The sequence below is a fragment of the Heterodontus francisci genome, chromosome 3, assembly GCF_036365525.1.
Source record: "Heterodontus francisci isolate sHetFra1 chromosome 3, sHetFra1.hap1, whole genome shotgun sequence".
In the NCBI taxonomy this organism is placed as follows: domain Eukaryota; kingdom Metazoa; phylum Chordata; class Chondrichthyes; order Heterodontiformes; family Heterodontidae; genus Heterodontus; species Heterodontus francisci.
This window is the reverse complement of record NC_090373.1, coordinates 103,568,224-103,596,005: the sequence shown is the minus strand read 5'-3', so window position 1 is coordinate 103,596,005 and position 27,782 is coordinate 103,568,224. Positions and strand designations below refer to the sequence as shown.

The 27,782-nt window shown below is 43.0% G+C and overlaps 1 protein-coding gene across 2 annotated transcripts; it reads left to right on the top strand.

Moving 5' to 3' along the window:
- Positions 1-1,247: 1,247 nt before the first annotated feature.
- Positions 1,248-25,093, top strand: cenpw (centromere protein W). 2 transcript variants are annotated; one of them, XM_068025228.1, is made up of 4 exons: positions 1,248-1,424; positions 2,372-2,416; positions 15,932-16,045; positions 24,531-25,093. In XM_068025228.1, the coding sequence occupies exons 1-4, from the start codon at positions 1,332-1,334 to the stop codon at positions 24,555-24,557; spliced, it is 279 nt and encodes a 92-aa protein (XP_067881329.1). In that variant the 5' UTR covers positions 1,248-1,331; the 3' UTR covers positions 24,558-25,093. The 2 variants fall into 2 exon arrangements, with proteins under 2 accessions (XP_067881329.1, XP_067881334.1); XM_068025233.1 differs by lacking the exon at positions 2,372-2,416 and having other exon boundaries at positions 1,255-1,424.
- Positions 25,094-27,782: the final 2,689 nt, after the last annotated feature.

Here is a 27,782-nt window from a genome sequence, read left to right as displayed (position 1 = left end):
AGTGGAGATCTGAACCTATGCAGGTTTTTTTCATTTTTTTTTCACTGACCTACATTAACTCACACCAAGTCCTGTTCCCCTTCTTTTCTTCTTTTGGGCCTCCTTATCTCGAGAGACAATGGATACGCGCCTGGAGGTGGTCAGTATCACCCCCTGTATTCACTGACCTACATTAACTCACACCAAGTCCTGTTCCCCTATCACCCCCTGTATTCACTGACCTACATTAACTCACACCAAGTCCTGTTCCCCGATCACCCCTGTACTCACTGACCTACATTAACTCACACCAAGTCCTGTTCCCCTATCACCCCTGTATTCACTGACCTACATTAACTCACACCAAGTCCCGTTCCCCTATCACCCCCTGTATTCACTGACCTACATTAACTCACACCAAGTCCTGTTCCCCTATCACCCATGTACTCACTGACCTACATTAACTCACACCAAGTCCCGTTCCCCTATCAGCCCTGTGCTCGCTGATGTACATTGGCTCCCAGTATGGTAACATCTGATTTAAAAATCCTCATCCTTGTTTTCAAATCCCTCCATGGCCTCATCCCTTCCTATCTCTGTAATCTCCTCCAGCTCCACAACCCTCCATGATATCTGTGCTCCTTTAATTCTGGCCTTTGGAGCATCTCTGATTTTATTTTTTTTCATTCAAAACACTTGATCAGTATCAAGCGCAATATCAGGCTCAATAACCCTAAGTATCAATACAATTTGTTTTTAAAGCATGACTTCCAGGTGTCTGAGCCATCTTACATAGAATTTACAGCACAGGAACAGACAATTTGGTCCAACTGGTCTATGTTGGTGTTTATGCTCTTCACCAACCACCTCCCACTTTTCTTCTTCTCACCCACATCAACATATCATTTTATTGCTTTCTCCCTCTTGTATTTAATTTTCCCTCAAATGCATCTATGCTCTTCACCACAACTACTCCCTGTGGTAGCAAGTCCCACATTCTTCCAGCTTTTTACATGGATTAACTTCATTCAAAAATGTTACAAGAACAACTTATTTAAAATTAAAGTTGTGTTTTTAAATGAATTGTTAAAATTATTATACTGAGCACTCTAAAACAACGTTGTCAAGCGGGCGAGAGGAGGGGAAGAGTTAGAATGTTGCCTTGGCACAAACATTTAATCCAAAGAGGAGACCGTTCTGCACCGTGTAATGAATACAGGCGGCTCAGTGAAAGACAGGCGCACCGTCGGGGCGGTAGCGTGCTTGGTGACGTCACGCAGGGCGGTTGGTTTCCCGGCTAGCACCGGGGTTGGAAGGCGATTTGAATCCGTGAAGGTTCCCAGCCGTTAGTGATGGTGCGGCGCGCGGTACCGCGGAGGAGCCTCCAGTCCATCATCCGGAAACACAAACCGCAGCTGCGGCTCAGCAAGGACATCCACATCATGGTGAGCCCGCCCGGAGGAAGCCTCAGACTCAGGCCCAGTAGCTGCATCTCAGTGTCAGCACCGGCCTGGGCCAACCCTATCCGCATCCGCAGTACCTTGCCTTTGTAACCGTATCTGAATTCGGTTTCAGCGGCGGTGGCGGATTCCGGGCCCGCCCCCAAATGAATGCGTTCGCAGCGCAATGACCGAGGCAGCAAGCGGCTGCTGCAGCTGGCTGTCAACCGGGGAGTGGGGGCAGTCTGCTAAACTTGGCGACCTTTTTCTGACGGACCAACAAGGATCCCTTGCCACCGCCCCCCCCCCCCCCCCCCCGACTCTCACACTAGCTGTTCCCTTACGGTGCACCACTCGATGTGAGATGGTCCCATCAAACTAAAAATGGTGACGAAATCAACATCAAGTGCTAACAAAACTAAAGGAATTGTGGTGTGTTGGGGAATATTGCTGCTGAGAGTGGTGACTGGATTTCGTAAACTGCTTGGCCAAGGCAGGAACATGGGCACTGGGCCAAGAAAGGGAGGGGTAGGTTGGCCAAAGAAATGGGTTGTGAGGAGGGTCTAAAAGGTGGAGACAGGTGAATGTGATTACAGGGGGACAAACTGTAATGGGGTAAGGGAAGGATGGTAGGGTGTACAAGAAGCTGGCGAATGATGGACATTGCCTGGAGAAGGTGGATAGCTTTTTTTTTTCATGGGATGTGGGTGTCGCTGGCAAGGCCACCATTTCTTGTCCATCCCCCAATTGCCCTTGAGAAACTGGTGAGCTGTCTTCCTCAACTGCTTCAGTACATCTGTTGCAGGTGCATGCTTTAGGGAGGCAGTTCCAGGATTTTGAGCCAGTGAAAGTGAAGGACTGGTGATATAGTTCTAAGTCAGGATGGTGTGTGATTTGGAGGGGAATTTGCAGGTGGTGATATTACCATGTATCTGCTGCCCTTGTCATTCCAGGTGGAAGAGGTTGAGAGTTTGGAAGGTGCTGTCGAAGGAGGCGTGGTGAGTTGCTGCAGTACATCCTGTAGATGATGCACGCTGCTGCCACTGAGTCGGTGGTGGAGGGAGTGAATGTTGAAGGTGTTAGATGGGATGCTGATCAAGTGAGCTGCTTTGTCCTGGATGGTGTCTAGCCTCTTGAGTGTTGGAACTGCACTCATCCAGGCAAGTGGAAAGTATTCCATCACAGTCCTGGCTTGTGCCTTGTAGATGGTGGACAGGCACTGGGGAGATAGGAGGTGAGTTACTCGCTGCAAAATTCCCAGCCTCTGACCTGCTCTTGTAGCCACAGTATTTATATTGCTACTCCAGTTGAGTTTCTGGTCAATGGTAACCTCCAGGATGTTAGTGGGGGTTCAGTGATGATAATGCCATTGAATGTCAAGGGGAGATGGTTAGTTTCTCTTATTGGAGATGGTCATTGCCTGGCGCCTGTGTGGCACGAATGTTACTTGCCACTTATCAGCCTAAGCTTGAATGTTGTTCAGGTCTTGCTGCACATGGACACGGACTGCTTCAGTATCTGAGGAGTTGCGAATGGTACTGTGCAATCATCTGTGAACATCCCAACTTCTGACCTTTTGATGGAGGGAGGATCATTGAAGTAGCTGAAGATGGTTGGGCCTAGGACAGTGTCCTGAGGAACACCAGCAATGTCCTGGGACTGAGATGATTGGTCTCCAACAACTGCAACCATCTTGTGCTCGGTGTGACTTTAACCAGTGGAGAGTTTTCCCCTTGACTCTCATTGACTTCAGTTTGGTTAGGGCCCCTTGATGCCATACTCTGTCAAATGCTGCCTTGATATCCAGGGCAATCGCTCTCACATCGCCCCTTGAGGTCAGTTCTTTTGTACATGTTTGGACCAAAACTGTAATGATGTCAGGAGCAGAGCGACCCTGGCGGAACCCAAATTGAGTATTTGTGAGCAGGTTATTGCTGTTTAAGTGGTGCTCGATAGTACTGTGTGACACCTTCCATGACTTTGCTGATGATCGGGAGTAGACTGTTGGGGCGGTAATTGGCCGGATTGGATTTGTTCTGCTTTTGTGGATGGGACATAACTGGGCAGTTTTCCACATTGCCAGGTAGATGCCAGTGTTGTAGCTGTACTGGAACAGCTTGGCAAGGGGCGCAGCTAGTTCTGCAGCACAAGTCTTCAGTTCTACCACTGGTATGTTGTCAGGGCCCATAGCCTTTGCAGTATCCAGTGCCTTCAGCTGTTTCTTGATATCACATGGAGTGAATGAGATTAGCTGAAGACTGCATCTGTGATGCTGGGGACCTCAGGAGGAGGCTGTGAAGGCTTTTAAAATTGTGTGAAGGGATTTAAAATTGCCAGCTTGCCCTCTGATGCAGAAGGTCACGTCCCAATCCAGAGACTTAGCACAAAAATCGCGGCTGACGCTCCCGTGTGGAACTGGCTGTGTGCTGCACTGTCAGAGGTGCCGACCTTGGATGAGATGTTAAACTGAGGCCTCATCTGCCCTCTTGGATGGACGTAAAAGATTCCACGGCAATATTTTGAAGAAGCGCAGAGCAGTTTCTTCTGGTGCCCTGGCTGATATTTATCCTTGAATCAACATCACTAAAACAAATTGTCTGGTCATATCACATTGCTGTTTGTGGAAGCTTACTTTGTGCAAATTGGCTGCTACGTTTTTGACATTACAACAACATTGCATTTATGTAGAGCCTTTAATGTAATAAAACCTCCCATGGAGCCATGTAGGGAAATAATAGGCCAGGTGACCAAAAGCTTGGTCAAAGCGGTAGGTTTTAAGAAGTGTCTTAAAGGAGGTGGAGCGAGACAGTGGGAGGGAATTCCAGAGCTTAGGGCTTGGGCAGCTGAATGCAGTGGGGGGGGTGGAGGGAGGGTTGTAGGGCTGAAGAAAATAGGAAGAGGTGAGAAGCAATTAGAATCAAGGATGAGAATTTTAAAGTAAAGCTGTTATTCGACTGGGCGGCGCAGTGGCTAGCACCGCAGCCTCACTGCTCCAGCGACCCGGGTTCAGTTCTGGGTACTGCCTGTGCGGAATTTGCAAGTTCTCCCTGTGACCGCGTGGGTTTCGTCTGGATGCTCCGGTTTCCTCCCACATGCCAAAGACTTGTGGGTTGATAGGTAAATTGGTCATTGTAAAAAAAATTGCCCCTAGTGTAGGTAGGTGGTAGGAGAATTGAGGGAAGGTGGGGATGTGGGGGAAAAATGGGATTAATACAGGGTTAGTATAAATGGGTCGTTGATGGTTGGCATGGACTCGGCGGGCTGAAGAGCCTGCTTCGGTGCTGTATATCTCTATGACTCTGACTCTGTAGATGGGTGAGCAGAGCTTGGTTTGAGTTGGGGCATAGGCAGCAGAGTTTTGAATGACCTCAAATTTGCAGAGGGTAGAATGTGGAAGACTGGCCAGGTGTGTGTTGGAATAATTAAGTCTAGAGGTAACAAAGGCATGGATGACGGTTTCAGCAGCATATAAGCTGAGGCACGGCAGAAGTCTGGCAATGTTACAAAAGTGGAAGAAGTTGGTCTTAATAATGGTGCAGATGTGTGGTAGGCAGCTCGTCTTGGGGTTGAGTATAACATCAAGGTTGCGAAGAGTCTGATTCAGCCTTACAGTTGCCAGGGCGAGGGATGGAGTCGGTAGATAGGGGACAGAGTTTGTGGTGGAGACCGAAGGTCGATGGCTTTGGTCTTCCCGATATTGTAGGAAATTTTTGCTCGTCCAGTACTGAATGTCGGACAAGTAGTCTTGACAGTTTAGAGACAGATGAGGGGTCGAGAGGTGGAGGAGAGTTGGAACTGGGTATTGTCAGTGAACCTATGCCATGATTTCGGATAATCTCACCAGGCAGCATGTAGATGAGAAAAAGGATGGGGCCATGATAGATCCTTGGGTGATACCAGAGATAATGGTGCAGGAGTGAGGAGAGAAACCATTGCAGGTGATTCTCTAGCTGATTGGATGAATAAGAATGGAACCAGGTGGGGGGGGGGGTGGTGCGTGGGGTGTGGTAATAAAAACAAGAAATACTGGAAATACTCAGCAGGTCTGGCAGCATCTGTGGAGAGAGAAGCAGAGTTAACGTTTCGGGTCAGTGAACCTTCAGAGTGTGGGGGGGTCTTGCCCAGCCAGACGATGAAGAGGTATTAGAGTAGAACTTTGTGGTCAATCATGTTAAAGTCTACAGACAGGTCGAAGAGGATGAGGAGGGGTAGTTTACCTTTGTCATAGTCAACTAGAATGTTTTTTGTGACTGGTGAGAACTGTCTCGGTACTGTGACGGGGGAAGGGACCTGATTGGTGAGATTCAAGCAAGGAGTTCTAAGAAAGATGGTTATGGATTTGGGAAGTGGCAACACGTTCAAGGATTTTGGAGAGGAAAGGGAGGTTTGAGCTGGGGTGGTAGTTTGTAAGGATGAAGGGTCAGAGGGTTTTTTTTGTGGAGAGGGTTTCCATCAGTGACCATAGTTCAAAAGTGTTTAATTGGCTGTAAAGAGCTTTGGGACATCCTGAGATTGTGAAAGGTGCTGTCTAAATGCAAATTCTTTCTCAATCATTTATGGCACAGAAGGAGGCCATTCAGCCCATCAAATCCATGCCCGCTCTCCACAGAGCTATTCAGTCAGTCCCACTTCCCCGCTCTATCCCTGTAGCCCTGCAAGTCTGTTTCCTTCAAGTGGCCATCCGATTTCCTCTTGAAGTCATTGTTTCCGTTTCCACCACTCTTGTGGGCAGAGAGTTCTAAGTCATTATCATCCGCTGCGTTTAAAAAAAAAAAGTCTTCCTCGCATTCCCCTGCATCTCTCACCCAAAATCTTCAATCTGTGTCCGCTAGTCCTTTTACCATTAGTTAAGGGGGACAGTTTTTCCTTGTCTAACTTATCTAAGCTTGCCATCATCTTGTACACTTCTATTAAATCTCCCTTCCTCATTCTAAGAACAACCCCAGTTTTTTCAACTTAACCTTGTAACTAAAATCCTCCATTGCTGGAACCATTCTGGTAAATCTCCCTTGCGCACTCTCAAGAACCCTTTCCAAAAGTGTGCTGACCAGAACTGGATGCAGTGCTTTAACTGGGACCTAACCAGAGCTTTATAAGGCTTGTAAATAGTCATAGTCATTATGGCAAATGTGAGGCTTTGTTTGGGGGGACAGTGAGAGAGCCCGTGTCAGACAGTGAGGGCAGGGGTTTTGGGTGAGTGGGACTTGGCATGGGGAGGCCTGCATGCAGCAGTTTTAGTCAAGTTGGAGTTTACGGATGATGGTAGGACAGCGAGGAAAGTGTTGGAGCAGTCCATTGTATTATAAGGGATTCACTGGTATAGAAGTAAATTGGGCAAGTCTCTGAGGTGCATATAAGCAATCTTTTCATAGGACTGTAGCAACAACAGGAGTAGGCCATTCAACCCCTTGAGACTGTTGGAGATTGTGACTGGAGCTTGACTTGGAGTCGAGCAGGAATCAGACGTTGCGTACTATTTGCTTGAGTCTGATACGGTGCCAGAGAAGGGGTCTGGAATTATTGGCAAGGAGGGAGAAGAGTTTGCGGCGGGACCATAGACAATGGGCCCAATGTTCTTGGGCCTGGGATTGCACTACTATTCGGTATGTTGAGGGGGCAGGGGCTGAAACAATTGCAGCAGGACGGTTCTGGATTTCTGCCCCTTTTTTTCAATTAATGAGAAGTTGGGGGTCGTGGAAGAATGCGGGGCAGGTGCCCGCCTCCTTCACCCCTGATGTCGAGAAGACAGCTGAGGGGATGTCAACTGCTAGTAATCCTGACAGTTTCATCTTGTTTGCACCTGACATGCAGGTAAAATGAGTGCTGATTCCTCATGACAGTCAAAATATATACACTTTCTAAACTTTTGACCAGTCTTTGGCTTGAATGATCCTGCCTCTTTCAACAGTAACATTAAGTGGAGAAAAGTTTCAGTTCCCCAAGAACTGATAGTGAAAATAATGGCATTATCGGTATTTTGGTTAATTTGAGTGCTAAGTTAGATGACAAATTGATTAGAGACAACCTTTTTATTTAAATTCCATTGGCCTTAAACTTCCGTATCTCTGTAACCACTGCCCCCTTGCCATTAACTCTTAATTTCTGACTTTGGCCTCTTGTGGGTAGACCCCTTCCTTCAACTTCACTATCAGCATCAGCTGTGTCTTCAACTGCCTTGGCCAAATGCTGTGGAATTTCCTCCATAAACACTCTGCCTTTAAGGCACTCTTTAAAATCCACCTGCCTGACTAAGCTGTTGAGCACCTTTGGCTTGGGATCCATTTTCTTGTGCCTTCAAGCAGTTTAGGATGTTTTTCTACATTAATGGTGCTACATGAATGCATGTCATAAATATCAGAGATTGAGACAAGCAAGATATGGAGAGTTTGATAGGGTAATTGAGGACATGAGGATGGTGAATTTGGAGGAGAAGAATCTAGGGAAGTTGAGGTAAAGATTGAAATCACCTGGTATGAGGGGTCATTTGGTAGTGAGAATGAAAGCGAGATACTTAGAAAGTTGGTATGGGGCTTGGGGTGTGGTCAATGGCAGATTTCAAATAAAAGGTATAAGGGATGGAAGTGGCTGGGGTGTTTGAAGGACGTGAAGGTGCTGGAGCAGTAACAGATTTTTTTTTAAATTTGTTCATGGGATGTGGAATTGCTGGGTAGGCCAGCATTTATTGCCCATCCCTAATTACCCTTGAGAAGGTGGTGGCGAGCTGCCTTCTTGAATCGTGGCAGTCCTTGGGGAAATGCAGGATTTTGGCCCAGCGACAGTGAAGGGATGGTGATACAGTTCCAAGTCTGGATGGTGTGTGGCTTGGAGGGGAACTGGCAGGAGGTGGTGGTCTCCTGCATCTGCTGCCCTTGTCCTTTTGAGGTGGTAGAGTTTGGAAGGTGCTGTCAAAGGAGCCTTGGTGAGTTGCTGCAGTATCTTGTAGATGGTACACAAATTAATCTGATTTGAAGATTAGGGTCCATACCATGGTGGCTTGGTCTGGAGTGATGATAAAAGGTATAACCTGATGGGCAAGGCTTCTGGTGGGGGTGGGGGGTTGGTGGTGGCTGTGCAGAGTCATTTGTGTATGCCAGTTCCAGCATGCCGAAATGATCGCCTGCAAAGAGATTTTGCAGGGTAAAGATTTTGTTTGTGACTAAGTAATTTTCTGCAAGCATACACATAGGGTCTGATGAACGTCGGTGAGGTGGATGGGAGGAGCTTGGAGAAGCTGACCCCAGGAAGTGCACTGCATGAGATCATTTGGTGAGGATGGACCAGTTGTAATTGTTCTTAAAGTATTGATAAGTGATACAGTGGGCCTGTTGAAGAATGCTGAGAGAAGCACAGAAAGTAGTCATGGGCTCATTGAAGAGGAAATCTAACCTGGGATGATAGAGGTAGGCTAAGGAGTAGTGATTAAATAGGTATGGGTGCACTCAACAGAGCTTGGGGTTCTTTGGTGGACACAACAGATCCAACCAATGCACTTCATTAATGAACAAAACTTATACAATGCTGTACTCTATAACAAAAACAGTAGATTGTAAGTAACAAGAAGTCATGTTGTGGTCAGACCACACCTCTAGTACTGTGCCTAGTCTGTTCATCGCAGGACAGAGCCATTCAAATGTTGAAGGTAATATTGAAACGAGCCACATGACTGATCCCATGTCTTGTGTTATAAGGAAAGTCTAGGAAAACTTGGCCTCTTCAGTTTTGAAAGGTGTTTGAGAGGTAGAGGTATATCAGATAAACAATGTGGAAAAGGTAAATCTGGAAATTGCTTCAAACAAAATTGCATGAATATGATGGGACATGGGTTCAAATTAGTGAAAGGTGACTTATAACTGAATTCAGGAAGTTCTCCACAACATGAAATGGATTTCTGAGCAAATTGGGAGGCAAAAATGTGAGATTAAGAAACGGCCTGATGTTACAATGGTGGAGTGAGGGTTCTTTACAATCTTGGATGAATTAAATAAGAATCACTTTTCCTATTAGTAATGACCTTGTCATCAATATTTGTTTATTTCCATGTTTAATTTGCAAACTTGGAGGTAGTAACTTGAGCAGGGTAAAGGAATGCATTGCATTACAAAAGTACCTCAGTACAAGTACGTGTCACAGTATGAATTTGGCTGGACTGCAAACATTAGATACAATTTGCAAAGACACTAAGGAAATGAACCACCCTGGAAAAACACCTCAGTACAATCTAGTCCTGTAGCTTACGTGGCACCAGCTTAATGTGTTAATGTTTTTTAACTCTTTATTTATAAATATGACAACATAGCATTCTGCTCAAGTTCTCTCCTTACCAGTTGAGTATTGCTGTGCACAGTGAACATTAATGGTGATTCCCAGGGCCATTGGAAAATCATATCTGTTTTTTCATTGCAGATATTCATTCTGCCCTACTGTCTGATAAGCCCCTCTCTGCACTCGACTCCTACCTGATGCTATTTCTGTGGGGTGGGGGGGGACGAAATCAAAGTAAGCTGCAAGCAGTGGTGATTCCCTTTCTCACGGTTTTGTAAGATCAAGAATTCCCATCCAGTGGAATTGGTTGGCTATATAAAATTTGAGGTGGAAAAGCAAGGGTATGATGGGAGGAGAGCAGAGTAGAGTGCCAGTATGAACTGTGGGGCAGTCCTGCCACATCCAAACGTGAATGGTGGTGGACAGTTCCCCATCCTCGATGATGGTGGAGCCCAGCACATCAGTCCAAAAGACAAAGCTAAGGCATTTGTAACTATCTTCAGCCAGAAGTGCTGTGTGGATGAGCTTCCTGAGATGCCAGTCTTCAGCCAATTCGATTCACTCCACACGATTTCAAGAAATGCCTGAAGGTACTGGATACAACAAAGGCTATGGGTTCTGACAACATCCCGGCTGTAGTACTGAATACGTTTACTGCAGAACTAGCTGCGCCCTAAGCCAAGCAGTTCCAGTACAGCTACTCACCGGGTCTGCGGCGTCTGGAGGAAGAAGTGGAGTTGACGTTTCGGGTCACTGACCTTTTGGATTATACTTCATGGTGGATTTTCTTCATTGTTAGTTCTGTTTATGGGCGGCACAGTGGCGCAGTGGTTAGCACCGCAGCCTCACAGCTCCAGCGACCCGGGTTCAATTCTGGGTACTGCCTGTGTGGAGTTTGCAAGTTCTCCCTGTGTCTGCGTGGGTTTTCTCTGGGTGCTCCAGTTTCCTCCCACAAGCCAAAAGACTTGCGGGTTGGTAGGTAAATTGGCTATTATAAATTGCCCCTAGTATAGGTAGGTGGTAGGGAAATATAGGGGCAGGTGGGGATGTGGTAGGAATATGGGATTAGTGTGGGATTAGTATAAATGGGTGGTTGATGGTCGGCACAGACTCGGTGGGCCGAAGGGCCTGTTTCAGTGCTGTATCTCTAAACTAAACTAAAACACTGGCATCTACCTGATAATATGGAAAATTGCCCTGCCCTTTCCACAAAAAATCCAGCTAATTACTGCCCTATCAGTCTATTGTCCATCATCAAAGTGATAGAAAGGGTCATTGACAGTGCCATCAAGCAGCACTTACCTCAACAACCAGCTCACCGATGCTCAGTTTAGGTTCTGCCAGGGCCACTCAGCTCCAGACCTCATTACAGCCTTGGTCCAAACGTGGAGAAAAGAACTGAATTCCAGAGGTGAGGTGAGAGTGTCTGCCATTGATATCAAGGCAGCATTTCAAGAAGCCCCAGCAAAATTGGTCAATGAAAATCGGGGAAAACTCTCCACTGGTTGGAGTCATACCTAGCACAAAGAAAGATGGTTGTGATTGACCTCCAATAATCATCTCAGCCCCAGGGCATCGCTGTAGGTGTTCCTCGGGGTAGTGTCCTAGGCCTAACCATCTTCAGCTGCTTCATTAGTGACCTTCCCTCCAACATAAGATCAGAAGTGGGGATGTTCACTGATTGCTCAGTGTTCAGTATCATTTGCAACTTCAGATACTGAAGCAGTCTGCTTGCATGCAGCAAGGCCTGGACAACATTCAGGCTTGGGGTAATAAGTGGCAAGTAACATTCGTGCCGCACAAGTGCCAGGCAATGGCCATCCCCAGTAAGAGAAAGACATTACCATTGATGAATTCAGCACCATCAGCATCCTGGGGGTTACCATTGACCAGAAACCTAACTGGACCAGCCATATAAATACTGTGGCTACAAGAGCAGGTCAGAGGCTGGGAATTCTGTGGCGACTAACTGACCACCTGACTCCCCTAAGTCTGTTCACCGTTTACAAGGCACAAGTCAGGAGTGTGGTAATACTGTTCAATTGCCTGGATCAGTGCAGCTCCAACAACACTCAATCTCGACACCATCCAAGAGAAAGCAGCCTGCTTGATCACCCCATGCACCACCTTAAACGTTCACTCCGTCCACCAGCGCACACTAGCTGCAGGGTGTACCATCTACGAGATGCACTACAGAACTTGCCAAGCCTCCTTTAACAGCATCTTCCAAACCCACAACCTCTACCAGCTAGAAGAACAAAAGCCGCAGACGCAGCTTCCCCTCCAAGTTGCACATCATTCTGACTTGGAACTATATCACTTTTGTTCTGCTGTCGCTGTGTCAAAATCCTGTAATTCCCTTTCTAACAGCCTGTGAGTGTACCTATACCACATGGACTGCAGCGGTTCATGAAGGCGGCTCACCGCCACCTTCTCGAGCAGTTAGAGATGGGCGACAAATGCTGACCTTGCAGCGATGTTCACATCTCAAGAATGAATTTTTTTTTTTTTTGAAGTGCAATGTGAGCTTGGGGTGAAATGTAATGTGAATTCAGGAAGCGGAGGGCAGATTTTAAAACTCACAAACAATTTAAAAATTTATCATGTTTGCCAAGTATCAAAACATCCATAACCGCCTGTAATTTCTCTAAGATATTAGGGGAAATCCATACAATTTTTGTGACAATGTTCCAGTTTTCCAAATAGCTGTGGTGATTGGAAAGCTGTGTGCCTGTGTATTAGAAATATTGATTTCTTTTACATTAATTTCAAAACTATTAGTGTTAGGAATATAAATTGTTTATTTGGGGAAAAATAAGTACCTGATTTAGAACATGTTACAGCACCAGAACACAACAAAGGGATTCGGGTCTCGTTATTTGTATGGTCATCTGAACACAAATGTATAAAACATGGCTTAAGTCAGTTGTAAAGATATTTTGTATTTGGCACTTTTTAACGCACTGTAATGTAAGTTTTTGGAGTTGCCCTTGGTGATGGTGATTTATTTTTCGGCCCCAGTTGGAGTATTGTATCTAATTCTGAGCACTGCACCTTTTAGGAAGGATGGTGAGGGCTTTAGAGAGGGTACAGAAAAGATTTACTAGAATGATTCCAGGAATTACAGATTATAGTTATATGGATAGACTACAGAAGCTGGGGTCATTCTCCTTGCAGCAGATAAGTCTAAGAGGAGATTTAATAGAGGATTTATGACGAAAAGCTATTTCCAGTGGCTGAAGAGTCAGTATCCAGCAGACAAATATTTAATGTGATTGGCAAAAGAACCAGAGGAAAATCTTTTTTTCATAATGGGTGGTTAGGATTTGGAATGCACTACTTGATATGGTAGTGGATTCAGATTCAATAGTGGCTTTCAAGGGGGAACTGGATAAATACTTGAAGTAGAAAAGATTGCAGGGGTATAGCGGCATGGAATTAACTGGATTGCTGTTTGAAAGAGCTGGCACAGACTCAGTGGGCCAAATGGTCTGCTGTTTTGTACTATTGCATGTGTTTCTCATTTCTCTAAAGTTATTGGACAGTATGTGGTTTTTCTAAATAGAAAATAGTCAGACCTGTGAACACTACGTTACTCGTACTGAGACCCGCAAAATGCATGTGATTAAAATTAGTATACTTAACCAATTCCATCATCTCATCCACCTCTCTGATGTCACCCCCTCCCTCCCATGCCATTCCATCCTTCCTGTGCTATATCTCATGCCATTCCATCTTTCCCATGCCATCCCTCCAGTGGCATTCCCATTCCATTCATTTTATGCCTCCAATATCCCCATCCCACCTCTTCTTTCTATGTTGTCTGCATTCCCCCAACCATCCAGCTAGGGTGACTTTGTTCTGATGAATGGCCACTGACCTGAAACGTTAAGTCTGCTTCTCTCTCCACAGATGCTGCCAGACCTGCTGAGTATTTCCAGCATTTCTTGTTTTTCTTTCATATTCCAGCACTTGCAGTATTTTGCTTTTATTATATCAGGGTAAATTTGTTGTTGGGCTCTCCTTACCTTATCTTCCTTTCCTTGAGCAGCCCCCATCCTTGCCGCAGCCACATGTGTCACGCGCTTCAGTCCTCTGCATGCACCAGGCTCCACCCAACAAATCAGCCCACTGATGGGTCATAAAATTGTCTACAAAACTGCATATTATAAATTGGAAGCTATGTGAATGCCATTGATGGAGTAGTCTTTTAGGCTTTTGTCATGATTTTCTGCAATTTTAAAATGAGAGGTTAATTTGTTGATGGTCTTGTCTTGTATTTAGATGTAGTTTTGATGCCATTCAAATTATTTAATGAGAATGCTGGTTTAATTCTAGCAGCAAAATCACCATGTTCAGGGTGAACTTTGCTACGTAATAGACATTTTCCCAAATTGCAGGTTCTGCACAAAAACAGAGATTGCATTAAGTTAAAATAGTTGCTATGAATAATAAAACCACCTAGACCTTTTGTAAAAGCACCCAAGTAGTCTCTCATTCGGTGTCATAGGACAAATACAGTATTTATTCTTTGGAAGCTGGACCCATTTCACATTTATTCTTCTAATAAAACATTTTAAACATTACAACTAGTGCATTTAGATGATCCTGTCAAGATTGTCTCATTCCAGTTCTGTGTTTTGTGTGCAGTGTTTGTCACTGAGAAAGAGGAGTTACAGCTGGTATATTCCCATTATGTGACATATTAATGGGAGTGCAGTAATTGAAAGAAATGTCCTGCATTTCAGGCCTCACTTGGATTGTTATAAATTCTAGTTACATTTTTAAATAGTTTTATGGTCATGCACATGTATGGAATTAGTAGTCGCAAACATCATATTCAGTCGGTATGCAAATCTAAACCATTGTATAAAAGTGCCCTGTGGATAACAGTCAGTTATTCATTAATGATTTAAAATGTCCATTTTTAGTGTTTTTAAAAATAGTGTCTTGGGTAATATAAATCACAAGAATGTTCTGTTGACAGATTTAAAAGGAACCTTGGAATAGTTAGTCTTCCAGCGTTTTAATTGCACCCCATTCACCATCTTCGACATTCACTCCCTCTACCACAGACACAGTTGCAGCAGTGTGTACCATCTACAAGATGAGATGCACTGCAGCAACTAAGAGTCCTTCGACAGCACCTTCCAAACCCACAACCTCTACCACCTAGAAAGATAAGGGTGGCAGATGCATGGAAACACTACTACCTGCAAGTTCACCTCCAAGCCACACACCATCCTGATTTGGAACTGTATCACTGATCCTTCACTGTTGCTGGGTCAAGATCCTGGAACTCCTTTCCTTACAGCACTGTTGGTGTACCTACACCCCAAGGACTGCAGCAGTTCAAGAAGGTAGCTCACCACCACCTTCTCGAGGGCATTTAGGGATGGACAATAAATGCTGGCCTAGCCAGTGATGCCCACATCCCCTGAATGACTAAGAAAAAAGTTACTCTAAGCAGAAAAATACTTGCAACTTAGTATTCCTTTAATTAAAAAAAAAAATTAGTATGCTAAAATACAAATGTCTGTATCGTACTGTAATGGGGATAACTTTTTTAAAAGGTTTTTAGCTAGTAGCAAAATTTCCACATTACGGAATCTCAATCGTTAGTGCAGAAGTAGGCTAATTAGCCTATTGTGTCCTCACTGGCTCCTAAAAGAGCAATTCCCTCAGTTCCATTCCCCCACCTTCTCCCCATAACAATTCAGCTGATCTGAGTTGCTATAGTACACTACTAAAGGGCTGTTTTGGATCCTTTAAATATGCTTCAATTTAAAAAGATCACCAGAAATTAAATATTGCTTTGATAGTTTTCAAATCAACTTGCAAGAATAACCCACTGTGTGCGATGAGTTGATCTAATTTCAGAGTATTTGTTGGGCATTGTTTTTCATTCAAGAGCATACATAGTGGAGAGAAAACCTGTCTAATCTTCTACACAGTGATTAAAATCTCCAATCCCTATTATAATGACAATACTGTTAAGTAAATTGAATTCAGACGAGCCAAGAAGAGGCAGCATGTTAAAAGAGATGGGGAAGTTTTAACTGATTTTTTTGTACACAATACTATCCCATCCCTCTGAAAAATGACCAGTTGCCCTCTGAAGTGACTTAGCAAGCTACTCAATTGTATCAATACCACTGGTATTGCCAATTGCTTGGATTGTACATAACTTTTTATTTATTCCCCCGTTAATCTATTCTAACCAAAATAATCTGTTTTTATTTGAATTATAGGTACATTTAAACTGTCTCTTGTTCCTTCATCGTTTGGCAGTGGAGGCTAGGACTAAAGCTGTTGAATCAAAGAGTTCTATCATTCAACCAAACCATGTCATGGAAGTGGCAAAGGTAAAATAAACATGTTTTTTAAGTTGTAATAATTATTTAATATATTCACACTAATATGATTAGTGATTTGGGGGTGTGCAGTGAATCTGACTCTATACCCTCTATTATCTAATAGTGCTGCTATCTGAGATAGTGGCTGCAGATGTAAGATCAGGAGGTGATACTTATAAACATATGAATTAGGAGCAGAAGTAGACCACTCAGCCCCTCAAGCCTGTTCCACCATTCAATAAGATCGTGACTGATTTGTTTGTATTTCGACTTTCACGCTCACGTCTACCCCTGGTAACTCTTGATTCCCTTGTCTGACAAGAATCTATCTACCTCTGCCTTAAAAATATTCAATGACCCCGCCTCCACCACCACCTTCTGAGGCAGTGTTCCAAAGTTGCACAACCCTCAGAGAATTTCTCCTCATCTCTGTCCTAAAAGGGTGATCCTTACATTTAAAACAGTGCCCCCTAGTTCTGGACTCAACCAACAAAGAAACATCCTATCCACATCCACCTTGTCTGGACCTTTCAGGATCTTATAAACTTCAGTCAAGTCTCCCCTCACTTTTCTAAACTCCAGTGAAAACAAGCCCAGTCTGTCCAACATATCCTCATAAGACAACCTGCTCATTCCAGGTATCAATCTAGTAAACCTCCTCTGAGCTGCCTCCAACGTATTCACATCCTTGCTTAAATAAGGAGAACAAAACTGCATACAGTATTTGAGATGTGGTCTCACCAATGCCCTGTATAAGTGATGCATAACATGCTTGCTTTTATTTTCAATTCCTCTCGTAATAAAGGATAGCATTCCATTAGCCGCCTTTATTACCTGCTGTACCTGCATACTAACTTTTTGTGACTCCTGCACTAAACACCTAGATGCCTCTGCACTTTGGAATTATGAAGTCGTTCTCCATTTAAGAAATACTCTGCTTTTTTTATTCTTCCTGCCAAAGTGAACAACTTCACATTTTCTCTCATTATATTCCCTCTGCCAGATTTTTTGGCTGCGTTTGCTGACAACGCCACCACTAGGGGATGCTGCAGTGGCACATGCGCAAATGCAGCATGTGCCACTAAAATGTCCCAGTCTGCAACTTCAGGCAGCTGCCGGGACTAAAGATGGCGCTGCTCAAATAATCACACAAAGGCAACCTGACCTAAACACGTGGCAGTACACAATGGCGGGAGGGAGAAAGCCAGCCAGCGGGATGGGGGAGGGGAGCGGAGCGGGCCGGTGGAGTGGGGGGGGTGGAGAGGAGTGGCCGGAGAGCGGTGGGGGGGGGGTGGTAGCTGAGCGTCAGGCGAGAGCAGCGAGGGGGGGAGTGGAGCTTGACGCGTGGGTGAATACGTTAGCGTTGCATTGCTGTACGCGTAAAGCGCATGTGCAGTGGCTGACCAGGCGCATTGCCCGAAGATGCACACGTCACACGATGATGTCATTGGCGCATGCACTAACCAGTCCTGGCAAGTCTGAACGCAGCGCATGCGCAGAGAGCAGGAGCCCGTCTGCGCAAGTGCACACCTTGGCATGATGATGTCAGTGGTCGGCTGCGTTGTCAGGAATCACTTTCCCACTCTCTCAACCTATCTATATTGGTCTGCAAACTCCATATGTCCTCTTCACAACATACTTTCCAACCCATCTTTGTGTCATCTGCAAATTAGCTACCATGCCATCACTCCCTTCATCTAAGCCATTAATATAAATTGTAAAAGAATTGAGGCCCCAGCACAGACTCCTGTGGGACTCCGCTCCTCGCATCCTGCCAATCAGAAAAGGATCCATCTATGCATAAAGTAAAGAGAAAGGTAAGGTCTACAGTTTTTTTTTATATAGTAAGTAGTGTTTTTTAGGGAATCAAGGTCCCTAATGTAAATAATCTCTAATTTTTGACTAATTTAAGGGAGTAAATTAAGGGTAAGGCAGAGCAGCTCGGCAGCGTGGAGTGCTCCAGGCTTTAACAGGCTCCACTTTATCCACAGTACATGTCACTCTTTCAAAGAACTCCAATAAAATGGTTAAACATGATTTCCCTTTCACAAAACCATGCTGACTATTCTCGATTACCTTGAGTTTTTCCAAATACCCAGCTATAACCTCCTTAATCGATTCTAAAACCTTCCCCACGACAGACAAAAACGATAAGATGAGAGTAGTGGTATTTCACCGGCGGCCGAGAGACCTCCCATTTATTCTACACCTCTCAACCAGTTTAGTCATAGCTTTGGTGTAACTCTTGTCCTTTGTGATGATGCATCACTGGCTAAATAATATTCCTTGGCTATCTGAAAACATAAATACAGAAGGGGAGGATTGGGGTGAGGATAGGAGGGTGAGATGGAAAGCAAGAGGTCTGCGGTTACACTGTCTGCAGCTTGCACGTCATTGCAGATAGCAGGATTAGAGTGTTGTATTTGAGAAGGGGCATAAGGCAGGAACATACCATTATCCTGAATGTTACATTCTCCAGTTACAACGGCCTCAGTCACAGTCGACCCCATGAGGCAGAGCACAGTCTCCTCTAGAGGGCTTCAGAGATGTAGGTCTACCTGTCCCCTGCTTGTTCTCTGTTGGTCCCTGTGGTTATGGGCACCTTGTCCTGCAAAAGAGCAGGAAAAATGTCAGTGAGCATTGTAATATGTATGGTTAATGTGCCTGCTATAGCCCAATAGCTGGAAGTATGTGGAAGCAGCAAGAGGTGGATGTGAGACTGGCAGCATCGGTGAGGTGTAGTCTCCGTGTTGGGCATGAGTCTTGACTGCTCATGGGTGCGCGAGAGGATGGTGGTCTGGTGGATAGGAGATGTCCTTTGACGATGTATTCACTGAACCTTGACCACTCTTGTGAGGTCATTGAACTTTTTCCAGCACTGCAGGTAGGTCCAGAGTTTGTGTGCTGCTTGCCTCGAGGGTACTGGACGTGGGGTAATTGCGCATCGTGATCCTTGTGCGCGTTTTCCCTCTTGGACTCTACATGGTTGAAGAAATACATTTTGACTAGTTCAAATATATCACTTTTCCTCTTTTTAATAAAGATACGTGTGGTTAGCTAATCAGTTAAGCTATCAACTGCTGTAATGTAACCCAGATGAAATTGTATAGGGGGGGCTGACTATCAGGAGTGCGCATTTTATACAGATTCAGTACTCTAATTTCCATTTTTTGATTTGTCCTTCAAGGGTATTTTGAACCAGACACTTAAGGAATTAATTAGTTCAGAATCCTATTGAAATACCCTTTGGGTGTCTATTATTGTAACATTTGAATTTGAATTTATGGAGTAAGGTTAGTGGCCCTGAACAGTATGTGGTAAGTGACTTAAGATACTCTTAAACCTGAGCACTGCTTTTGATGTAAATATAGTTACAAACGTTAGTTTTGGTGATTCATCTATCTTGCATTACAATTTATGGTAACTTTAGAACATAAAATCTTATTAAAAGCAGTTTTATTTTCCTTTTTTGTGTCCTAGATAATTTGGATCATGCATTTAACCCAGCATTTAAGTTAGTTCAGAAGTATATTAAATATCTGAAAAATAAGATTTCAAGTACGGTGCAATGATTGTTTCAAGGCATGTTTCCAGGCATCATCATAAAATAGATTAAATTTAAAAAATGCTGGTTATAGAGAAAGTGGTTTTCAAATTTGTGAATGGTATTTTTGTAATTGGTAATACAGAATAATCCCTGACTTTAAAGGTTTTCAGATAATCCTAATTTGTTTGAGATATTAAAGTTTACAGAAATTGATTCAAAAGTACGTTTAAAAAGGAAAATGTATAATGCATTTTCTGCAGGAGTATGCACCAGTTGGGATATGGTCTCAAACATTTTTAGCTTTGGTGATATTTAATTTGAGAGTAGACTGCTACCATACTGCCCCGCCATTTGAAGGCATCTTTTTTTTTATTCATTCATGGGATGTGGGCGTCACTGGCTATGCCAGCATTTATTGCTCATCCTTAAGTGGTGAGCTGCCTTCTTGAACCGCTGCTGTCTCTTCTTGGCTTTCCCACAGAGATCAATTTTGAATTCTTGCTGTTCCTGAAGTTGTTTCAAACATTTACCAATTTTTTTTTTTGATAGAATATTCTTTCAGTAATGAAACAGCAAGCTCCAGCCATTGGTTATCAACCAACTGCATAATCTAGGTGTGGTTCTTCTGTAGCCTGCTTTCTATAAATCTTTTAAATCTGAATTGGATTATTGATCCCATTTAAGAGTGCTGAGAGTTTTCTCCGATCACAGAATGGCTTCCTTCTGTGCAGTGACCATTCAGCCTGTCATGTCCGTGCTAGCTCCCTGCAAGAGCAACTCAGCTAGTTCACTTTTCCAGGTAAATGCCTGCAAATCCTTTCTCTTCAGATAATTATTCAATTCCCTTTTGAAAGCCATGATTGAATCTGTTTCCACCACAGTCCCTGGCATTGCATTCCAGATTCCAGCCACTTACTGTATAAAATAGCTTCTCCTCATGATGTGTTTTGTTCTTTTGGCATTCACCTTTTGATTCTCGACCCTTATATCAGTGGATCAGTTTCTCTCTCTCTCTATCTACTCTATCCAGACTTCTCATGATTTTGAACACCTCTATCAAATCTCCTCTCAACCTTCTCTTAGGAGAACATCCCCAGCTTCTCCAATTCTTACTACCTTAGTGGGACTGTTGACGTTAAAATTTGAAATGTGAACCCCCAGATCAATTTAAACAATCACAAGACAAGAATTCACGTTATAAGACTATTATAAGAACTAAACTAAAAGAAATCCCCATTAACTAAATAGTACTTTGTAAGTAACTGGCACCCCAAATTACAAAAAGGTATTTTCTTCACTTATTAAAATATATTTGAAAACTTCACACAATACTTGTACATTACGCAGTCCTCTTTGGCGAAATCTTTGCGGTTAAAAGTCTCCAACCCCCTCCCGGTTTCAATGGGTTGTATTTCCCAGACCTTTTTCAACATCCGTGTCCCCTTCGCTCAATTCTCCGATCACTTTCGACCTGGATATCTGTGAATAAGGCAACTCCTGGTGATCCTGTTGGGCTTTTACTTCTCCGCAAGCCTCAACTTTCAAAACCAGTTCAAGTCTTCGCAGCCTTTTGCTGTATCAGTGTTCTGAGAGCAGGTGTTCCCCCTCTCTCTCCCTTGAGGCTGCCACTGCTGGTTGTCTTCCTTTCTTACAGCCTGCTCTGAGGCTGCCATAGTTGCTTTGCTTTCCTTCCAGCCTGTCTGCCTTCAGAAAATCTGTTAAATTTATCTGGACTCAAAAGACAATAGCCCATTGTTATGTTCTTGTGCAAAAGGACATAAATAGGAGCAGGAGAAGGCCGTTCAGCCCTGCGACCTTGCTCCGTCATTCATTGAGATCATGGCTTATCATCTACTTCAACACCATTTTCCTGCACTATCCCCATATCCCTTGATTTTTTTTTTAATGTGTAGAAATCTATCACTCAGTCTTGAACATACTCGATGACTGAGCCTCCACAGTCCTCTGGGGCAAAGAATTCCAAAGATTCGACACCCTCTGAATGAAGAAAGTCCTTCTCATGTCAGTCCCAAATGGCCTGCCCCTATTCTGAGACTGTGTCTCCTAGTTCTGCACTCCCCAGCCAGGGGAAACATCCTTCCTGCATCTACCTTGTCAACGCCTGTAAGAATTTTGTATGTTTGAATGAAATCCCTTCGCATTCTTCTAAACTCCAGAGAATAAAGGCCCAGTTTATTGAATATTTCCTCTTGGGACAGTCCTTCCATCCCAGGAATTAGTTTGGTGAACCTTCATTGCACTCCCTCGATGGCAAGTATCTTTCCTCGGGTAAGGAGACTAAAACTGCACACAATACTCTAGGTGCGGTCTCACTAAGGCTCTATATAATTGCAGTAAGACATCTTTGCTCCTATATTCAAATCCTCTTGTAATCTATCCATGTAGCTGAAGTCCCTCATCCCTGGAACCATTCTAGTAAATCTTTTCTGCACCCTCTGTAATGCCTTCACATCCTTCCTAAAGCGTGGTGCCCAGAATTGGACACAATACTTCAGTTGAGGCCAAACCTGTGTTTATAAAGGTTCCCTATAACTACTTTGCTTTTGTACTGTTTCTCTATTTGTAAAGTGCTGGATCCCACATGCCTTTTCAGCTGCTTTCTCAACCTGCCCTGCCACCTTCAACGATTTGTGCACATATACCTTCTGATCGCTCTGCTGTTGCACCCCCTTTAGAATTGTATTCTTTTATTTTATATTGCCTCTCCTCATTATTCTTACCAAAATGTATCACTTTACACTTCTTGGTATTAAATTTCATCTGCCACCTGTCTGCCCGTTTCACCAGCCTGTCTTGTGTCTATGAAGTCTCTATCCTCCTCACAGTTCACAATACTTCCAAGTTTTGTGTAATCCACATATTTTGAAATTTTTCTCTGCATGCCCAAGTCAAGGTCATAATATAGATCAAGATAAGTAGTGGTCCTAATACCGACTCCTGGAGGACATCACTGTATACCTTCCTCCAGTCTGAAAAACACTCATTCATGACTGTTTCCTGTCACTCAGCCAATTTTGTATCCATACTTCCACTGTCCCCTTTTCCCCTCCCCATGGGATTTGTACTTTACTGACCAGCCGGTTATGTGGCACTTTATCAAACACCTTTTTTGAAGTTTGTGTACATCAAATCGACCAGATTGCCCTCATCAACACACTGTCCCCTCAAAAAAAAACTGAAATCAAGTTAATTAAACACGATTTGCCTTTAACAAATCTGAGCTGGCTTTCCTTAAGTAATCCACATTTGTCCAAGTGACAGTTTTGTCCTGAATTATCATTTCTAAAAGCTTTCCCACCACTGAGGTTAAACTGACTGTCCTGTAGTTGCTGGGCTTATCCTTTTATACAAGGGCGGAACATTTGCAATTCTCCAGTCCTTTGGCACCATCCCTGTATCTAAAAGATTATAACCAGTGCCTCTGCAATTTCCACTCTTACTTCCCTTAGTATCCTCGAATGCCTCTGATCTGATCCTGATGACTTACAACTTATCAAGTACAGCCAGCCTTTCTAATACCTCTATCAATTTTAGCATATCCAGTGTCTCAACTACCTTCTCTTTTGCTATGACTTTGACAGCATCTTCTTGGTAAAGACAGATGCAAGGTGCTCATTTAGTGCCTCAACTATGCCTCTGCCTCCATGCGGAAATCCCTTTTTTTGGTCCCTAATCATCCCTACTCCTTTTACTGTTTATATGCCTCTCGAAGACTTTTGTATTCCCTTTTTATGTTAGCTGCCATTCTCCTCTCATAGCACTCTCTTTGCTTCTCTTCGTTCAGAGGGGAAGTGAAAAAAGAAATTTCTATATTCAGTCTGCTTCTCACCTATATTATCAACCTGGCATCTGTCATACGCACCCTTTTCCTGCTTCACCTTACTCTATCTGTCATCCAGGAACTCTGACTTGGTTTGTCCTACTCTTCCCCCTTGTGAGAATGTACCTCGACTAATCTCCTGTTTAAAGGCAGCTCATTTTTCAATTAGTTTTGCCTTCTAGTGGTGCAGATGTTACTTGCCACTTATAGTCCAAGCCTGCATGTGGTCCAGGTCTTGCTGCATGTGGGCACGGACTGCTTTATTATCGGAGGAATTGCAAATAATACTGAACACTGCAACGATTGTTGAACATCTCCACTTCTGACCTGATGATGGAGGTAAGGTCACTGAGGAAGCAGCTGAATGTGGTTGGGCCTGGGATCATGCCTGGAGGAAACCCTGCAACAATGTCCTGAGACTGAGATGATTGGCTGTCAACAACCACAACCGTCTTGCTTTGCGCTAGGTATGATTCCAACCAGTGGAGAGCTTTGTCTTCAAATTGTCTTCAATTTTACTAGGGCTCCTCGATGCCACACTTGGTCAAGTGCTGCCATGATGTTGAGCGCAGTCACTTTCACCTTCCATCCAACACTCAGCAATTTTTGTTCATGTTTGGATAAAGGCTGTAATGTGGTCTGAAACTGAGTGGTCCTGGCAAAACCCAAACTGAGCATTGGTGAGTCAGTGTCACTAATGGCACTGTCAGCGACACCTTCCATCTCTTTGAGATTGATGGGGTGGTAATTGGCCAGATTGGATTTGTCCTGTTTTTTGTGTACAGGACTACCTGGGCAATTTTCTACTTTGTTCAGTATATTTGCTTTAAAATGTTTTAACATGCAGAATATATGATTTAGGTAAAATAGTAAGTTTCTTGATTAAAATATTTGTGTATGATCCATGTATACATGATCCTAGACTGTTATGCTCCTTTGATAGTTTTCCAATGAAATAAAATTTACTCTTGTGCAAATATTTATGACCTCCTGAGTTGTAATTAAGACATGACAACCTGTTCTTAGATCATTGTGTACAATGCATCATGATAAATCATAAAACAAACTTCTTTCAATAGTTGAGTGTTTCTGTTTTTAATTCACAGGCTGTTTTGAAGAAGAGTAGAGGCTGAAGAAGAGAAACAATGCATACGTTATCAACACTTTATTTTCTGTCCCCCATTGCTAACAAATAATGAGTTACAGTTGAGTTTTTTGAAGGGACAAATGTTTATTTCTCAATTTCTTGCTGAAACAACTCTACCTTGATATATTTTTTCAATTTACTATTTCATTTTTGTAAGTGCTGTTCTACAAAGTATTTTTACATGAACAATGCTTATGTTTTATGTCTTTTGGACTTATTCTGGGCATATGAATAATTCCTATTTCAGCCCAAGAAGCTGCTTGACTTTGGATTCATGTTGCTTTAGATGTACTATGCTACACGTTGGATAAATGATTAAAAGATCAGTTTGTTTTAACTTGGCTGTAAATTTTGCTGTTCATAAAAATACAGTTTACTGATGCATGTCTGATTTTGTACTGAATTGTATTTTCTATTTTGTTTACTTATTCTGTGAGAACTGTGAACAAAAGTGAAATCTGTAGTGTATGGATTTAGAAGCAGTCTGATTAGATGAGTAAAGTTTTTAACTGACTCCCTAAACATTTTCTCAGTTATTTTAGGCTACTTTGTTTTGAAATCACTAAAATAAAATTGCATCAGTTTAAAGGTAATACAAGAGTTTTTTTTGTTCTAGTTTTAACACAAAAAGTTGTTGTAATTTTGGACAGCGAGGGCTCTAGAGGGAGACCTGCATCTTCGATTATAGTATGGTCAGGATTTGATACATCTGAGGTCAAGCTGACTGTTTAAAACTCAGAAAAATTGCTGTAATGCTCTACTGCTACCTTTTTTACCTAATATACTTTTAAAAAATTAAGATAATGTAACATTTAGTTTAGAATTGCACTTGAATACAGCCTATAAGTCTAAGGATTTTTGAATAAGAAATGTTTCCTTCTGTTGTTTAACTAAAAATATTGGCAGAGGAGTAAATAATTTAGAAATTCTAGACATAAAATTCAGCCTATTCAAAGTAAATAATCCTGTCCTTCAACTTGGAATACATTTATGTTACATTTCAACTTTTCTAAAAGATCATCATGTTCATAAAATTACACACAGGTATCTATTAATTCTATGGACAGAAATCTGTGCTATGCTATGAGAACTTTGGAGCTAATATTTCTTTTTAAAGTATGGACAATGGCTTGCAGTGAAGTGATTTCCCCATGATTTATGGTTAATATGCAATATAAAACTACAAAGCCAAAGTTACTTTGAAAGAAGGTATAGATATATTAATCAGGGTCCTGTTTAAAGTTTAATGTAAATGTCAATTTGTGAGGACTACTGTTTACTAATTTGACATTCAGCTGTACAATGCTTTGTCAATGAAATTCAATAAATCTTTTTGTTGGCATGGGTGTTTTGAAGGGGCATTGGGAAGAGCTGGTTGCCAGTCTTGTTTAAATTATGGTTCTGGATAGCAACCGACACATCTGCAATCTCGACCTTGCTAGCTGCTGTGCTATGAAATTTTGGGGCTAATATCTTGTCTTTTACGCACAGGCAATGATTTGCAGTGCAGAGACGTTCTTAATACAGAGAAGGCAAAAATGTAATTTGAATTTGATTTCTGTTAAATACAGTATGTTATGGGTACAAAACACCAGCTTAGCCCATATTAAAATGTCAATTTTAATTTGCTCCATACAAAATATTCCTGCCACAATAATTATATAGTTATTACTGAAGAATTCACTAGATCATAGAAATTTATATCATTGAAGGAGGCCATTTGGCCTGCCGTCCTTCTGCTGACTGTTTAAAAGAGCAGTCGTGCTTAGTCCCATACCCCTGCTTTTTGTCAGTAACTCTCAAGTCCTTCATCCTCTAGTACCTGTCCGATTTTAATTGTTTATGGAATCAACTGCCTCTAACTTTTAGGTAGAGCGTTTGAGATCCTATCAACTGAGTGGAACAAAATTCTCCTCCTCTCCCCTCTAGATCTTTTGCCAATGATTTTTAAATCTATGATCTCTGGTTATTTATCCACTTGACAGAAGGAATTGCTTTTCTCTATCTACTCGATCAAAACCTCTTATCTTGAAAACTTCTATTAGGTAACTTTTCCAACCTTTCCTCATAACTGAAGTCGCTCATCGCTGGTAACGTCCTTGTAAATCCAACATCCGTAGTATTTTGCTTTTATATTATTGTCCTTGGAAATCTCAGTATCCTTTCTAAGGCCTTTACATTTTTCCTAAGTGTGGTGCCCAGAATTGCCCACGTTACTCCAGCTGAGGCCTTACCAGTGATATATAAAGTTCTTTGCTTTTCTATTCTGTGCCTCTATCAACCCAAGTAACCTATTTGCTTTATTAGCCATCTTATGAAGTAATCAATGAATGTCCAGTTTAATGAGAGTAATATATTCTTTATTATAGAAACCAAGTAAAGGCCAAAGCCCCATAGTTCAAAACCGTATCAAGGTTTAAAAGGCAATTCTTAAAGGTTTCTTGGCAGGACTTACGCTATTTAAATACCTATCAAAAACATGTTTTTTTATTCGTTCATGGGATGTGAGCATTGCTGGCAAGGCCAACATGTGTTGGACATTCCTAATTGCCCTGAAGAAGGTGGTGGTGAGCTGCCTTCTTGAACTGCTGCAGTCCATCTGGTGTAGGTACACCCACATTGCTGTTGGGGAGCGAATTCCAAGATTTTGACCCAGCAACAGTAAGTGGTTATATAGTCCCTAGTTAGGATGGTGTCTGACTTGGAGGGGAACTTGCAGGTGGTGTTCCCATGCATCTGCTGCCCTTGTTCTAGGTAGGGGGTTGTCAAAGGTTTAGAAGGTGCTGTTGAAAGAGCCTTGGTGAGTTGTTGCAGTGCATTTGTAGATGGTACACAATGCGATGGTGAAGGGATTGGATACTTAAGGTGGTGATGGGGTGCCGATCAAGCGAGCTGCTTTGTCCTGGATGGTGTTAAGCTTCTTGGGTGTTCTTGGAGTATTCCATTGCACTCCTGACTCTTGTGCCTTATAGATGGTGGACAGGCTTTGGGGAGTCAGGAAATTAATTAGTTACATGCCACAGAATCCCAACTTCTGGCTTCCTTTTGTAGCCACAGTATTTATATAGCTGGCCCAGTTAAGTTTCTAGTCAATGGTACCCCTGGAATATTGATGGAGGGGGGAATCAGTGATATGCCATTAAAAGTCATGGGGAAATGGTTAGATTCTCTCTGGTTGAAGATGTTTGGTTGCCTGGCAGTTGTGGCGAGA

Coding starts and splice junctions, on each gene's coding strand:
- cenpw (XM_068025228.1), top strand. CDS start 1,332: ATGGTGCGGCGCGCGGTACCGCGGAGGAGCCTCCAGTCCATCATCCGG. Junction 2,417..15,931: donor GTGCTGTCGAAGGAGGCGTG/GTGAGTTGCTGC, acceptor TTTGAATTATAG/GTACATTTAAACTGTCTCTT. Junction 16,046..24,530: donor ATGTCATGGAAGTGGCAAAG/GTAAAATAAACA, acceptor TTTAATTCACAG/GCTGTTTTGAAGAAGAGTAG.